This window comes from Sciurus vulgaris, assembly GCF_902686455.1.
Source record: "Sciurus vulgaris genome assembly, chromosome: 2".
Taxonomy (NCBI): domain Eukaryota; kingdom Metazoa; phylum Chordata; class Mammalia; order Rodentia; family Sciuridae; genus Sciurus; species Sciurus vulgaris.
The window spans coordinates 79668147-79683456 of record NC_136462.1 but is presented as its reverse complement, the minus strand read 5'-3'; the positions used below and the strand labels follow the sequence as shown (position 1 = coordinate 79683456).

Sequence of the window (15310 nt, the reverse complement as noted above, 5' to 3'; positions counted from 1 at the left end):
AGAGAAAGAGATTATAGAAACTTGGGGCAGTGGCAGAGAAGTTCCCCTCTTCTGTAGAGAGATGGCCAATTGGGAGAAGATATGTTCTCTGGCAGGAGTTTTGTAAATAAAATGTTACTGGAACACAGCCATATTCATTTTTTAAATATACTGTCTGTAGCTGTTTTGGTGCTGTGATGGCAAAGCCTTAATTACTCTCTGAGTCTTTAGAAAAAGCTTCTGTCTAGGGGTTTATGTCCGGAAGTCTTTAAAACATAGTTATTGACTGTCGTTTCAGCACAGGCCAGAGTTTCCTGGAAATATGATGTTTATGGGAAAGGGAATTTTCTGCCTGAGATGCTCTACCAGTTCAGAATCATTCAGAGGCCACTGGATCTTTCTTATCTCTGCCAGGACAAAAACTTACATGGGAAATGAGGGAACTCCTTTTACCCCTTTGTTGTAGAGAGAATGAAGTAGAATTTCCTTTGAACGGCTAGTTGTGCGTGACACTGCTTGATGATGTGCAAATATTTTCTCCAAGTTCTATACCGTTCAAAGGAGGAAAATGCCAGGAGGCTGTAAGTATACAAGTAAACAGAGCATGAACACCACTGTGCACTGTGGTTGGTACTTGGTGCTTGGGATTTCGCTTGCCTCATTTGTAATCGTTTAACCTTGAGACCCAGTCAAGAAAGAGAGGAGAGAGGAGAGAGGAAAGAAAAGAGGCACGGTCATAGTGAGAAGTCAGAAATTAATGGAAAAGCCGCGATGATTAGAGAAGGTAAGGAGAACAGGATGAGAGGGTAGCAAGTGCAGAGCAAACAGCTCTGTGCAGAATTATTTTTAAGTTCTTAGTCCAAGCCTGATGTGGTGGCGCACTTCTGTAGTCCCAGCAACTTGGGAAGCTCAGGCAGTAGGATCACAAATTTGAGGGCAACCTAGGTAAGTAAGGGAGACCGTGTCTCAAAATACAAAAGAAAAAAAGACTGGGGATGTAGCTCAGTGACAGGGGGCCCTTGGGTTCAGTCCCCAGTAACACACACACATACACTTAAGTCTAATCCCTTGACTAGCATTTCTTCAAAGAAAGAAGAGTTGAGATAGTTAACTCTTAAATTTCTCTATTTTTTTTTTTTTTCTTTTTGTACTGGGGATTGAACCAAGATACTCAACTACTGAGTTACATTTTTAAGTTTTAATTTTGAGACAGTCACTAAGTTGCTCAGGCTGGCTCGAACTTTTAATCCTACCTCAGCCTCCCAAATCAGTAGGATAGGAGGTGTGCACTACAGTGCCTGGCTGGTAATATATTTTGAAATCAGGTGGTGTGATGCCTTTGTTCTTTTTTTTTTTTTTTTTTTTTTTTTGTGGTGCTGGGGATCGAACCCAGGGCTTTGTGCTTACAAGTCTACCGACTGAGCTATCTCCCCAACCCCGCCTTTGTTCTTTTTAAGATTGCTTTGGCCATTTGGACTTTTTTGTGGTTCCACTATGGGTAAAGAATAGTTTTGTCAATAAATGCTGTTGGGGTAACTATATATCCATGTGCAGGAGAACAAAACTGGACCCTTATTGTATACTATATAAAAAATCAACTAAAAATAGGGCAGAGGGCATGGCTCAGGGGTAGAGTACTTGCCTAGTATGTGCAAGGCCCTGCAGGGAAAAAAATTTACTGAAATCAGTAAGACCTGAAACTGTAAAATGACCACCACCACCACCACTACCACCACCAACAAAAAACAAAAGCACGGAGGAAATTCCGCAACACTGATTTTGGCTATTATTTGTTTTTCCCCATAGGACCCTGAAAGCATAGGCAACAGAAACAAAAACAGGCAAATGGGACTGTATCAGACCAAAAAGCTTCTGTGCAGCCAAAGTGTAATAGTGAGGCAACAATCCACAGACAAGGATAAAATATTGGCCAGTCATACATCTGAAAAGGGGTTAATATTTCAAATATATATGTAACTCAACTCAGTAGTAAAAAAATAACCTGGTTAAAAACCAGGCAAAAATTGACATTTTCAAAAGGAGACACAGTAAACACCAACAGTTTTATAAAAAGTGCTAAACATTACTAATCATAAGGGAAATGCATGTTAAAAGCACAATGAGATGTCACCTGACACATGTTACACTGGCAATTATAGAAACAGGAAAGAGGGCTGGGGGTGTAGCTCAGTGGTAGAGTGCTTGCTTACCTAGTGCGCCTGAGGTCCTGGGTTTGCTCCTGAGTACTTCAAACAATGACAACAACAAAGCAAAAACCTGTTAAAGACAATAAGTGTTGGTGAGGATGTAGAGAAAAGGAAACCCTTTTTTCACTGTTTGTAGGAATGTAAATTAGGATAGCCATTATGAAAAACAGTATTTTAGTCAGTTTTTTTGCTGCCGTGACCAAAAAACCTGACAAGAACAATTTCTTTTTTCTTTTCTTTTTGTCTTTTGGTACTGGAAATTGAACTCAGGGGCACTCAACCAGTGAGCCACAACCCCAGCCCTATTTTGTATTTTATTTAGAGGGTCTCACTGAGTTGCTTAGCACCTCACTGTTCTGAGGCTGGTTTTGAACTCATGATCCTCCTGCCTCAGCCTCCCTAGCCGCTGGAATTACAGGCATGTGCCACTGTGCCTGGTCTGTTAAGAACAATTTTAGAGGAAGAAAAGTTTATTTTGGGATTTGTGGTTTCAGAAACTTCAGTCTATAGATGGTTAACTGCATTGCTCTTGGCTAGAGGTAAGGCAAAACATCATGGTGAACACCATGGGTGTGTCAGAGGAAAGCAGCTCGGACAACATACCAGGACACAGAGAGAGAGAGAGAGAGAGAGAGAGAGAGAGAGAGAGAGAGAGAGAGAGAGAGAGACAGACTTCTCCTCTCACCAAGGACAAAATATATACCCTAAAGGCTATGCCCCAGTCACCCACCTCCTTCAGTCACATCCTTACACTACCACTCAGTTAATCCCCATCAGGGGATTAATGCACTGATTGGGTTAAGGTTCTCATAACCCAATTATTTCACCTTTAAATTTTCTTGCATTGTCTCACACATAAGCTTTTAGGGGATACTTAATACCTCAACTATAACAAACAGTATGAAGTTTTCTCAAAAAACTAAAAATATCATTGCTATGATCTGACAGTCTCACTTCTGGGTATATATGCAAAGGAATTGAAAGCAGAGTCTTGAAGATGTATCTATACTCCCTGTTCATTTCAGCATTATTCACAATAGTCAAGATACCCATACAACCAATGGATGAATGGATAAAGAAAACATGGTACATACATGCAATGGAATACTTCTTAAATACTTCTTTAAAGAAAAAGGAAATTCTGTCATTTGCCGAAACAAATGAACCTAAAGGACATTATGCTAAGTAAAATAAGCCGACACAGAAAGACAAATACCACATGAGCTCACTAATATGTGGAATCTAAAAAAAGCCTCACTTGCAGAAGTAAAGTTGACTCGTGGTCACTAGAGGCTGGGGGTTGCAATGGCAAATGGGGAAATGTTGATCAAAGGGTACAAAGTTTCAGTGGTTTAGGAGGAATAAATTTTCAAGATCTATTGCACGACATGGTAGGCATGATTAATAATAATTTAACGTATACTTCAGAATTGCTAAATGAGTGGATTTTAAATGTTCTCACTATGAAAAAAATAAATATGTGAGGTGATGGATATGTTAACGAGCTTGAAATAACCATCCACAATGTATACCTATATCAGACTGTTGTATTACATCCCCCAAAGAACACAATTGTTGTCAAGAATGAAAAATTTTGAATAAAAAAAGCCCTTGAGGTGGGATATCAAAGAAATTGAAATGGTTTGATTGATTTTTTCCCTCTGGACTGGTTTGCATTTACTCAGAAGGAGGAGACTGAGATTAATAGGGATGTCAGAAGCTCCCTAATGAATGGTTTCTCCACCTTTACTCCTATGCAGGGTAGCATTCTGCCCTGGGTCAGAGGGCTGTGAGAGCAGGAAAATGGCAACCATTGTCAAGGAATAAGACAGTATGGACTAGTGGTCCTGCTTCCTACTGAAAACCCCAAATGTGAACATTATAATGAATCTTGGTCGTTTGCTTGCTTCTTGGTCTGAGTGAATCTCACAGCATCTCTGGGTTTTGGTTTCCTCATTGGAGCTATGAGGATGGGGAATGAAACTGTGGACCCAGTTCTGGCAATTAGCAAACAATAATGGGTAGTCATAATCAACAATCTTTAAACACTCTAAATCCATTATATTCGTGCTCTGTCAAGTTTAGTTCTCATTAGTCAACCACCTCTGTTACAGGAGTCCCCTCAAAGAAGCAATAAATCCTTTAATCCCATGCCATTTGTCCTCTGTCAAATGAATGAGAAGTGTTTATGATTTTTCAGTTTTAAATATTTTAACCACAGGAAAGCAGTAACGGTCAAACTTTAAAAAGGTGACCATGCTTTTCCAGATGCCACAGCCATCATACCGGACTTCTTCTCTCACTCCCCAACTTCAGAGAGTGCAGAGGGCTCACATTCCCACCCCAATTCTTGAGAAATTCATGGCTGTGCCCAGTGTTTCTGGGCTGAGTGAGCTCAGGCAACCGTTCTACTCTGGGTATTATAGGGTGCTTTTCTTTTTGGGATCACTGAGGTCTGATGTTAAGTTTTTCAGATTTAGAAGCATTATTTAGTCATATCTCCTTGGGAGAATCAAGCTCTGGGAATTCAATTCACTCAAAGTATTTGAAAGAATGATTTATAAAAATAACCATTTATTCATCTGCAGTGGAAGATCTCTTTCTTATGATTAAAATACTGTGTCTACTACCCAGGGTAGCTATTTAATAATAATTGGAAGTGAAATTAGGAATCAGCTATGTAGTTTTGAGTTTTGGATGAGAGCAAAAGGAATTTGATGGAGCACAATAAATTTAGGCTGCAATAGGATCTGATGAATTGTCTGGAGAATTACACACATCTTTGTCTAAGGGGATTCTTCAACATTCACAACATTCAGATACATCATCTTTTTCCTTTGGGCAGTAGTAAGGACACATTGATAAAGTTTTACACTTTTTTTCTGAGTATATATCTCTTTTATTTTTTATTTATTTATTTTTGCGGTGCTGGGGATGGAACCCAGGGCCTTGTGCTTGCGAGAGCAAGCACTCTACCAACTGAGCTATCTCCCCAGCCCTTTGTCTCTTTTAGATTGCCTTTGTTATTTTCAATGACACCTTAAAAAAAGTATTTTCCTAAATAATATATTTTTTAGAATGCCCTAATTATTTTTTTTCCTTACATTTCCAGATCAATGTCATGGTTGTATTAGGGAATGTTCTCTGAATTACTCTCTGACAAGGATTATTTCTTCTACAAAATTTGCTGTTCATAGGGAATTCCATTCTACCTATAATGTGTTGATTCTTTTACTTCCTTTTCTTCTCCTTCTTCCTCTTCCCTTCTCTTCCTCTTCTTCTTCTCCTACTTCTACTATTTCTTTTCCTTCCCATCCCCTTCACCTTCTATTTGTCTTCCTCCTCCCCCTATTTCTTCTCTTCTTCCTCCTTCTATTACTCTTCCTCCTCCTCCTTCTGCTTTCCTTCTCTGTCTTCTCCTTTTCCTTCTATTTCTCCTCTTCTTCTTCCTTTTTGCAGTATTTCCGAGAATTGAATATAGGTGCTCTCTACCAATGAGCTACATTCCAATTTATTTTGAATTTTATATTGAGACAGGGTCTCTCAAAGTTCCTGGGAATGACCTTGAATTTAGGATTCTCCTGCTCAGCCTCCAGAGTATCTGGGATTATAGGCATGTGCCACCACACCTGACTGGACACCTTCTAATGAGGCAAAGGGTACAAGCTTGGCTCTATTTCAGCAGATGACTTTTGTTTACTTCTCATTCTAAAATACATCCCTTATTCCAGTCAGCCTATCTCTCAAGTGACCCTGAAGAAAACTTAGAAAATCCATTTTCTGAAAACCAACTCAAGACACATTTTCTTTTCTTTATTTATAAAAAGAATTTCAAATATTTAGAAAACTAATGTAGCCTACTGTCCTTTTCTGAATTTTACAGTAAGACATTTAAACTGAAAATAATCTATAGATGAGTTACATTGAATGAGTTTATATATACGTAATGAGAAAACACTGAAGTACTAAATTGAGACATGAGATTAATAGCTTCCATTAAAACATAAAACCTTTATTAGCAATAACTTTGAGTTGCCTGTTTAAAATATTCACTAATATAGAAATCAGATTACACAGAAACTTGTCTTACATGGGGGAGAAGGGACCTGGCAAGGGCACACAGAATGGAGCAAAGGAGGAACTGCTACAGAACAGCAGGATGCTCTTCCCTTGTCTGGTGTGTATTAAAGATGGGCAGTGAGTGGACTGTTGATGGAGAATATCTTTGGAGAAAAATGTAGCCAATGAAAAGTGTGGAGAGACAGTGTCACCCTGAATTAAGGAGGCTAAATGGTACTTTGTATAGTTAGATTTAGCAGAACAGAAAGAAAATTTCTGTGAGACCAGAAAGAAAATTATACTAAGTAACTAAACAAAGAAAAGCATCGGCTGATGAGGTGACTAAGAGTGGAGAAAGCTCTTATACAGTGTTTGGACCTAACATATGTCTATATCTAATGATTACTCTGTATTTGGGAATACCTTCCTTTTCTTTTAGTACCCCTGCACATTAGAGGAGATATTTAACTCTGGGAAATGGGATTAGGACAGTGGCATGTTCTAGTTGGAGAAGAAGGAGTCACCCTCACCTGGAGGTGTCAGCATTCACTGAAAATTCTTTTGCAATCTGTGGGAAGGGATGCAAATCTGTTGCTAGAGAGGTGTCAGTATCTCACAGGGCCAGCAGCAGTTCTCATGAAGAACTCATGGCAGGAGACTCTAACAGTTTTGGCTGAATCAAAAGTCCAGGACCAAACTACTGAAACCTGAATTCATTCTTATTTGCCTGCTTTTTGTAGGTATTCTCTTCTAGTTTCCTTATTAACTGGGGGAAGATTTGTGGCTCCTATTGAAGGTACATACTAAGTTGGTCCCTCCTGTGTTCTGTTGCTTCTTTTGTTTTCCCAAGGGTCATTTATGGTGTGTGAGACCTTTAGCTCAGGGAATATTGTAATAGCACTCTGTGATAAGGCAAGACTAATACCTATAATCTATTTCCTGGGAGACCTCCTTATTTTTCTAAATTTTCTTATTTTATAATACCAGGTGGGACACAGTCTTTGGGGCTTATTGAGGCTTGTTGTTAACTTTGAATCTGTGGTTTCCTTCCTCACAAATATCATGTTTAAATCAAGGAGTAACTTGGGAAATCCATTTTTTTTTCTTCCTTTTGTCTCTTTCTGCATGTTTCTGGGAGGTCATCTTCATTTTTTTTTTTTTTTTTTGCGGTGCTGGGGATTGAACCCACGGCCTTTTGCTTGCAAGGCAAGCACTCTACCAACTGAGCTATATCCCCAGCCCAGGGAGGTCATCTTCAAATGACCATTAATAAAGATGATTCTTATTATTGTCTTGATTTTTTTTAGGTGGCAAAGAACAGAAATACATTAAGATCAGCTTAAGTAATAAACTCTACTGTATATTTACATGTGGAAAGTGCAAAATATATAAATCCTGACAGCCAGGTTGTCTAGAAAAACAGGATCTGCCCCGGAGCCAGACCTCATGGAGACTTGGACTGGTCAGAAACTGGGAGTGAATTTAAATGTAGGGCAGCTCTGGGGACTGGGGTATTTTATTTTCCCCACCAGAAAGAGACATCATTTGGCTCAAACTATGTGCTGTACCATTGTGGTTACTCAGTGAATCTCCATTTTGTTTTTTCATGTCTTCCTTTGATGAAAAGTCAATTCTTTTAAAACATATCTTTTTGGTCTCATTCCTCCAGTAGAACTGCTCACTCTGCCTCCTGTAGGGGATTTTGTCCATTTTCACCAGAGAATTTTTCTGGTTTCATAGCCATCCAGGTTTTGCAATCTCAGCCTATAGCCCCTATTCTCAAATTTTTGACATTTCCTGATTTAGAATACTCAGATATTTATACTGCTACTCTACTGAACAAGGATGATGATGTTTATTATCATTTATTGCATGCCTACTATGTTTAAGACCTTTATAAATGCTAATTTATTTAATCCATATCCAAAAATATTGAGGCTGATATTAATATCATTTTACAGATGAGGCAATTAAGCTCAGAGAGTTTAATGAGAACTTAGCACAGGGTCATGTAATCAGTAAATGGCAGAATCAGGCTTCAAATCTAGTGTCTTTCATTAAAACCTTTGCTCTTTCTACTCCACTAGATCATTATATCTCTCTAACGGAATACTAGGACTAGATCAGAGAATACTCTTTTTAAAGTCAGCAGAAACCGTGGATCCTTCCAGAAAAGCCTTTCCCTAATATCCCTCAACAATATAATGGCCAGATGTCTGAAATGGTCAGAGGGTGAATCAATCATTCTCATCTAGTGTGGTTTAATCATTTCCGTAACAATGCTGGCTAAGATCCTGCTGATAAGATTAGAGTATTTTCTTTCTTTTTTATTTTTTTCATTTTTATTTGTTCTAATTAGTTATAAATGACAGTAGAATGTATTTTGATACATCATACATTAATGGAGTATAACTTCTCATTCTTCTGGTTGTACCTGATGTAGAGTTACACCAGTTGCAAAATCACATATGCACACAGGGTAATAATGTCTGATTGATTCTACTACCCTTTCTACCCCCACACCTGCTCCCTTTCCTTCACTCCCCTCTGTATAATCAAAAGTACCTCTATTCTTTACCCCACTCCCACTGTGAATTAGCGTCCGCATATAAGAGAAAATATTTGGCTTTCGATTCTTTGGGATTGACTTATTTCACTTAGCATGATATACTCCAGTTCCATTTACTGGCAAGTGCCGTCATTTCATTCTTCTTTAAAACTGGGTAATATTCCACTGTGTATATATGTATGTATGTATATATATATACATATATACACTCATTTTCTATATCTGTATATTCATCTGTTGAAGGGCACCTAGATTGGTTTCATAGTTTAGCTATTGTGAATTGAGCTGCTATAAACATGGCTATGTCACTGTAGTATGCTGATTTTAAGTCCTTTGAGTATAAACTGAAGACTGGGATAATTGGATCAAATGGGGTTCCATTCCAAATTTTCTGAGGAATCTCCATACTGCTTTCCAGAGTGAGTGCACTAATTTGCTGTCCTCCCAACAATGTACAAGTGTACCTTTTCCCTCACATCTTCGCCAACACTTATTGTTGCTTGTATTTTTGATAATTGCCATTCTGACTGGAGTGAGATGAAATCTTAGAGTAGTTTTAATTTCATTTCTCTAATCACTAGAGATGTTAAACATTTTTCATATGTTTGTTGATGGAGTGTATTTTTTTCTTCTGTGAAGTGTCTGTTCAGTTCCTTACCCATTTATTGATTGGGTTATTTGTTTTTTGGTGTTAAGTTTTTTGAGTTCTTTATATATCCCGGAGATTAATGCTCTATTTGAGGTGTAGGTGGTGAAGATTTCCTAAGATGGAAGTCTTTTTGATAGACCAAAGGAAGAAGGGAAGGAAAAGGTAGGACTTCAGGAAGGAAGGAGATTTCACTTGAATTAGTTTTCAGAAAGGAAATTTTTAATTGTGTGGGTCCAGGTTTGTCATGACAACCTGTGTGTGTGAGGAGGCATCTGGTGAGGTGGGACAATGCACAGGGGTAGGTTTATGGCTTTTTAAGTTGTTCACAACTTTTTCTAGTTTCATGGTTTGAACTGATGCCCTTCTGTGTATTTAAATTGACTGAGTCCTTGTTAGCTGCTGTTCCACAAAAATGATGTTGTATTTCCTGTGAGTATTTATATTTATTGATGGCATTAGTAATGATATGTATACCCCTAAGAGAGAACTTAGGTCTTATTATTGAACTTAAGTATGAACCTGAGATCTCATGGCTTTAATAGCCTTTCATTCCTGTGACAACAGTAATGAGGTATTGTTGAGACCTGCACAGCTGTTAATTCAGAAACCAGCAAGTGATGATGGGGGTTTAGAAAATACAGACAAACATATATAGAGAGAGAAGGCTGGGACCAGGTGGGACACTGTCCTCTGATGGAGGAACAATGACCCAGAGCTAGTTCATTCATTTATTATATAGGTTTTGTCATCAAAAGTGTTTTCTTTTTTAAATTTTTTTTTAGATGTTGATAGGCCTTTATATTTTTTTATTTTTTATTTTTTAAATTTATTTTTATTGTAAACAAATGGGATACATCTTGTTTCTCTGTTTGTACTTGAAGTAGAGGCATACCATTTGTGTAATCATACATTTACCTAGGGTAATAGTTTTTGATTCATTCTGTTATTTTTTCCCCTTCCCCCCGACCCTTCCCACCCCTTTTTCCCATCTATACAGTCCCTTCTTCCTCCGTTCTTGCTCCCCTCCCACCCCCCATTATGTGTCATCATCCGCTTATCAGCGAGATCATTCATCCTTTGTTTTTTTGAGATTGGCTTATCTCACTTAGCATGATATTCTCCAATTTCATCCATTTGCCTGCAAATGCCATAATTTTATTATGGCCTTTATTTTTTATTCATTTATTTATATGTGGTGCTGAGAATTGAACCCAATGCCTCACACATTCTAGGCAAATGCTCTAACACTGAATCACGACTCTAGCCTATCAGAAGGGTTTTCTGTGAGAAAGTTTCTTCAAAGCAGGCAGGCTGAAGGGCAAAGTATTGGCAGACAATTATAATTATCTTTTTGTACTCATAATTCTCTAGCCCTGGCAGCTGGTGTCTAAACTCAGGGTTAAGAATGATAGTCCTGTGCCTGGCACAGAACCTCTTTAAGTGGGGCGGATCCATAGCAACTTGGCAATCTTTTCCTACACCTTTGCACAGAAAGTTCCCAGCGCAGGCTCAGGCTCCATCTGTGAGTCACCAGTTTGCTATCCAAACTTAGGTTTTATACAAACCCCATGCCCGTTAACTCAGGTTTTTATTTAATATGATTTTATTTATTTCACTACTGACTTTTTAAAAAAACATTGCCATTCAAACATTATTAAATTATTGTGGGCCCACAGAAGGGCAGCCACATTCTAACTCCAACTGTCTAATAATGGAAAAAGGGGAGAAAGGAGTTCAGTGGACAGATAGCCAACTCCATGACAAGTAGCTCCTGGTAGATATTAGGGAAAAGGGTGTTGCCACAAAAACACCAATACAACCTGCTTTCTGTTCTCCAGGACTCCTGTATAGCCAAGGAGAAGCACCATTACAAAATTCAAAGGACTACAGGAATACAGGAAGAAGATATCAGTCAAAACTAGGAGAATCAGAGAAAGCTTTTTGTAGAAATGAGGATTTTTCCTGGGCCTTTAAAGAAGCATAAAACCCCAATTTACCACGTAAGGGACTATCTTAATCAAAGTCTCAGAGCAGGAAAGTATAGAGAGTGTTTAAGGAATGGCAGGTAAATTAATGAGGTTGAGAGAGAAGAAGGAGCTAGAAATGTTTTGGGAGATGAAGTGTGCAGAGGTCATATACGGAAAACTTTAAATTCCAAGTTAAATGGTCTGGCTTTATCTATTTGCAGTTCGGAAAATTAGGAGGGGTGCAAGTAGATGATAGGCAATGGGGCCCTACTATACTGGTTCCTCCCCACCCCCATTTTTTCTCATGTACTGGAAATTGAAACCAGGGCCTCATGCAAGCTACACAAGTGCTCCCCAACCCTTTTATTTTGAGACAGGATCTTGCTGAATCTCCCAGACTGTTCTCAAACTTGTGATTCTCCTGCTTCAGTCTCCTGAGTAGCTGACTACTGCACCTGACCTTGTTTTCCCCAGATTTGCCTGGAAAGACTCTCCCTCCTCCTGGGTCAAGCATTCATTCCTCATAGCCAGAATATGTATTCTTCTGAGGGATGGGTCAGACAACTATGGACAATTTATTGGGATCGAATGTAGCACCAGAAGCTTTTCTTCCTTGTAGAATTACATTGAGTTCAGTTTTATCCAGTTTCTGTTAAGCATTGGTCACACGCAGCAGCAGCTGAAAACAGTGGTAGTGATGCTGATGTGGATGGCCCCTGAGCCCGTAGCTACTTATTTTCATTCACAGTCCCTCGACCTGCTGTTATCCTCTTCAGAGCAGACTTCACTTCCTGGTTCCTCAGGGTGTAGATGAGGGGGTTCAGTAATGGAGTGACGACGGTGTAAAACACAGCCACTGCCCCATCCAGGGGACTCTTAGAACCTGGCCTGAGGTAGATGAAAATACAGGGGACGTAGTAGACTGTGACCACGGTTAGGTGGGAGCCACAGGTGGAGAAGGCCCGGCGCCTCCCATCAGCAGTGCGGATCTTGAGGATGGCATGGACTATGTTGGCATAGGAGAGCAGAATTAGCATGAAGCAACTGGCGGCCACTACCCCAATGTCCACAAAGGTCACAAGCTCATTGACGGTGGTGTCAGCACAGGCCAGTCTCAACACTGCCGGGATGTCACAGAAAAAATAATCTACCTGGTTGGGCCCACAGTAGGGCAGGCGGAAGGTCAAGGTGGCCTGTATAGACCCATGGATGGAGCCGGCCACCCAAGCTCCAGACACAAGGATGGTGCATAGCCTGCCGTTCATGAGCAGAGGGTAGCGCAGGGGCTGGCATATTGCCAGGTATCTATCATAGGCCATCAAGGTGTAGAGAAAGCACTGAGTGCTGCCCAGGAAGTGAAAGAAATAAAGCTGAGCCACACAGCCACCAAATGGGATAGCTTTGCTTGCAGGAGTGAAGTTTAAAATAAGTCTTGGAACTATGACGGAGGAGAGCCACATGTCCAGGAATGAGAGCACTCCCAGAAGAATGTACATGGGCCGGGCATGGAGCTTCGAGTCAGCCCACACTGTGAGCAGAATGAGCAGGTTCCCCAGCTGAGTCAGGATGTAAATGATGAAGAAGACCAGGAAGAGGAGGGTCCTTAGATTTGGGGGATGAGACAAGCCCAGGAGAATGAAATTTGTCACCGTAGTGTCCAGTGATGTGTTTTTGTTCCTTCTCATGTCTTTCTGCGGTCTGCTAAGATGAATAGTGAAGTCAGACATGGGAAATGTCACAGTGAGGAGGTTAGAGAATATTTTTGTCTGATGACCAGTGCCTAGGACATAACCGGAGGACTTTTACATTTAAATAGAACATATTTGCTAGCAATCATCTGAGTTTGCTTTGGCAAGACAACCCTCTGAATCTGGTTGGTTTCCAGGTGTCCTGAAATACTCCTTTAAAGGGAGACACTACACAAAAGTGTTGGAAGGCCAGGCACAGGGAAGTGTGTGCATAGTAGTGCATACGACGACCCTGTGCCTCAAAGAGGGACCACATAGAAATGAATTTTGTGGGCATGGAGTAGCATGGAACAATTACTCCACATTTGCCATTACTGTTGTTGGTTTCTGACTTCATATCTTCAAACTGTCTCTTCCCATGAGGACTCCATATGAACCTTTGTGATCTGGTGTTTTCATGTTTCTTATTTATTTATTTATTTTTTTGCTACCTGGATTGGACCCAGCTTGCTATACCCTTGAGCTAAACCCTATTCCTTTTTATTATTTATTTTTGAGACAGGATCTTGCTAAGTTACTTAGGATGACCTTGAATTTTTGATCCTCCTTACCAGCTGAATTTGCATGTTTCTACAGTCTTTTTTTCTGTGTCCTCAGAGGACCATGCCCTTCTTCCTTCTGGACCTATGAGTAACCTGATTAACCTGATTCATCTTTTGTTTGGGGTGGAACCCGAAGCTCTGGGATGCTAGGGCAATCATCCTACCACAGGACTACACTCCCAGTCCCTGATTCATTTTTTTTTTTTTTTGTGTGTGTGTGTGTGTTTGTGTGTGGTGCTGGGGATTAAACCCAGGGCCTTGAGCATGAGAGGCAAGCACTCTACCAACTGAGCCATATTCCCCAGCCCTCCCCTAATTCATTTGAATTTAACTTTGTTCCTCAAGATTCACTCTGGTTAAGGCTGGGGTTGTGACTCAATGGTAGAGTACTTGCCTAGCACGTGTGAGGCACTGGGTTCGATCTTTAGCATCACATAAAAGTAAACAAATAAAATAAAGGTAATGTGTCTATCTACAAGTAAAAAAATATTAAAAAAAGATTCACTCTGGCTGTTATCTCCTTTGGGAAGAGTTCTACTCTAGAAGACTATCCTCCAAGCAATAAGGACGTATATTATAAAAGGCAATTGCAGTATAGTGTTAAAGAACTACACGCTAGCTTGGTGTGGTGATGTACTCCTGTAATCCCAGCTGTTTGGGAGGCTGAAGCAGGAGCATGATAAGTTCCAGGCAGCCTGAGCCACATAGCGAGATCCCGTCTCAAAATAAGAAATCAAAACTTCTGGGGATATGGGTCAGTGGTAAAGTACCCCTGAGTACAAAACCCAGTGCCAAAAAAATTATTGTGTATATTTAAAGTATACAACATGATCTTTTGAGAGATATAAAGATAGTAAAATGGTTACTACAGTACAACAAGTTAACATATTCATCATCTCACAGAGTTGTTCTTTTTTTGTGGGTGTGGCAAGAACAGTTAAAATCTACTTACCTAGCAAAGATCCTAAATATAAAACTATATAATTAACTATAATCCTCAAGTTGTTTATTAAATCATTAGATTTGTCCAGCCTACATATCTGCTGTTTTGTAGCCTTTAAAAAAACAAGGGGCTGGGATTGCGACTCAGTGGTAGAGCACTTGCCTAGCATGGGTGAGGCACTGGGTTTGATCCTCAGCGCCACATTAAAAAAAAAAAAAAAAAAAAAAAAAAGATAAAGGTATGTGTCCATCTACAACTTAAAAAAAAAGAGAAGAAACAACAATAAGTAAACTAGTGCTGGGTTGGATGGCTTGTGCCTGTAATCCCAGCAGTTCTGGAGGTTGAGACAGGAGGATCCATGGTGGACTGAGACAGACTTCATTACCCTATGTACATTACACAAATTACACAAATGGGGTGAATGTACACTGTGCACAACCATAAAAATGAAAAGTTGGACCCTATTTGTGAGCAATGAGTCAAAATGCAGTCTGGGGGCTGAGGTTGTGGCTCAGTCGTACTCGCCTAGCATGCGTGCGGTACTGGGTTTAATTCTCAGCATCACATAAAAAGAATAAATAAAATAAAATAAAGGTATTGTGTCCATTTAAACCCAAGGAAAAATACTTTAAAAAATGCAGTTGTAA

The 15310-nt window shown here is 39.7% G+C and overlaps 1 protein-coding gene across 1 annotated transcript; it reads right to left on the bottom strand.

Annotated features, from left to right (window-relative positions):
• Window positions 1-12158: 12158 nt before the first annotated feature.
• LOC306654808 (olfactory receptor 10G2-like) lies at window positions 12159-13157 on the bottom strand (the record flags this gene model as incomplete). The annotated part of the gene is made up of 1 exon (XM_079128700.1): window positions 12159-13157. The coding sequence occupies one exon, from the start codon at window positions 13155-13157 to the stop codon at window positions 12159-12161; it is 999 nt and encodes a 332-aa protein (XP_078984826.1).
• Between the last annotated feature and the right edge of the window lie 2153 nt (window positions 13158-15310).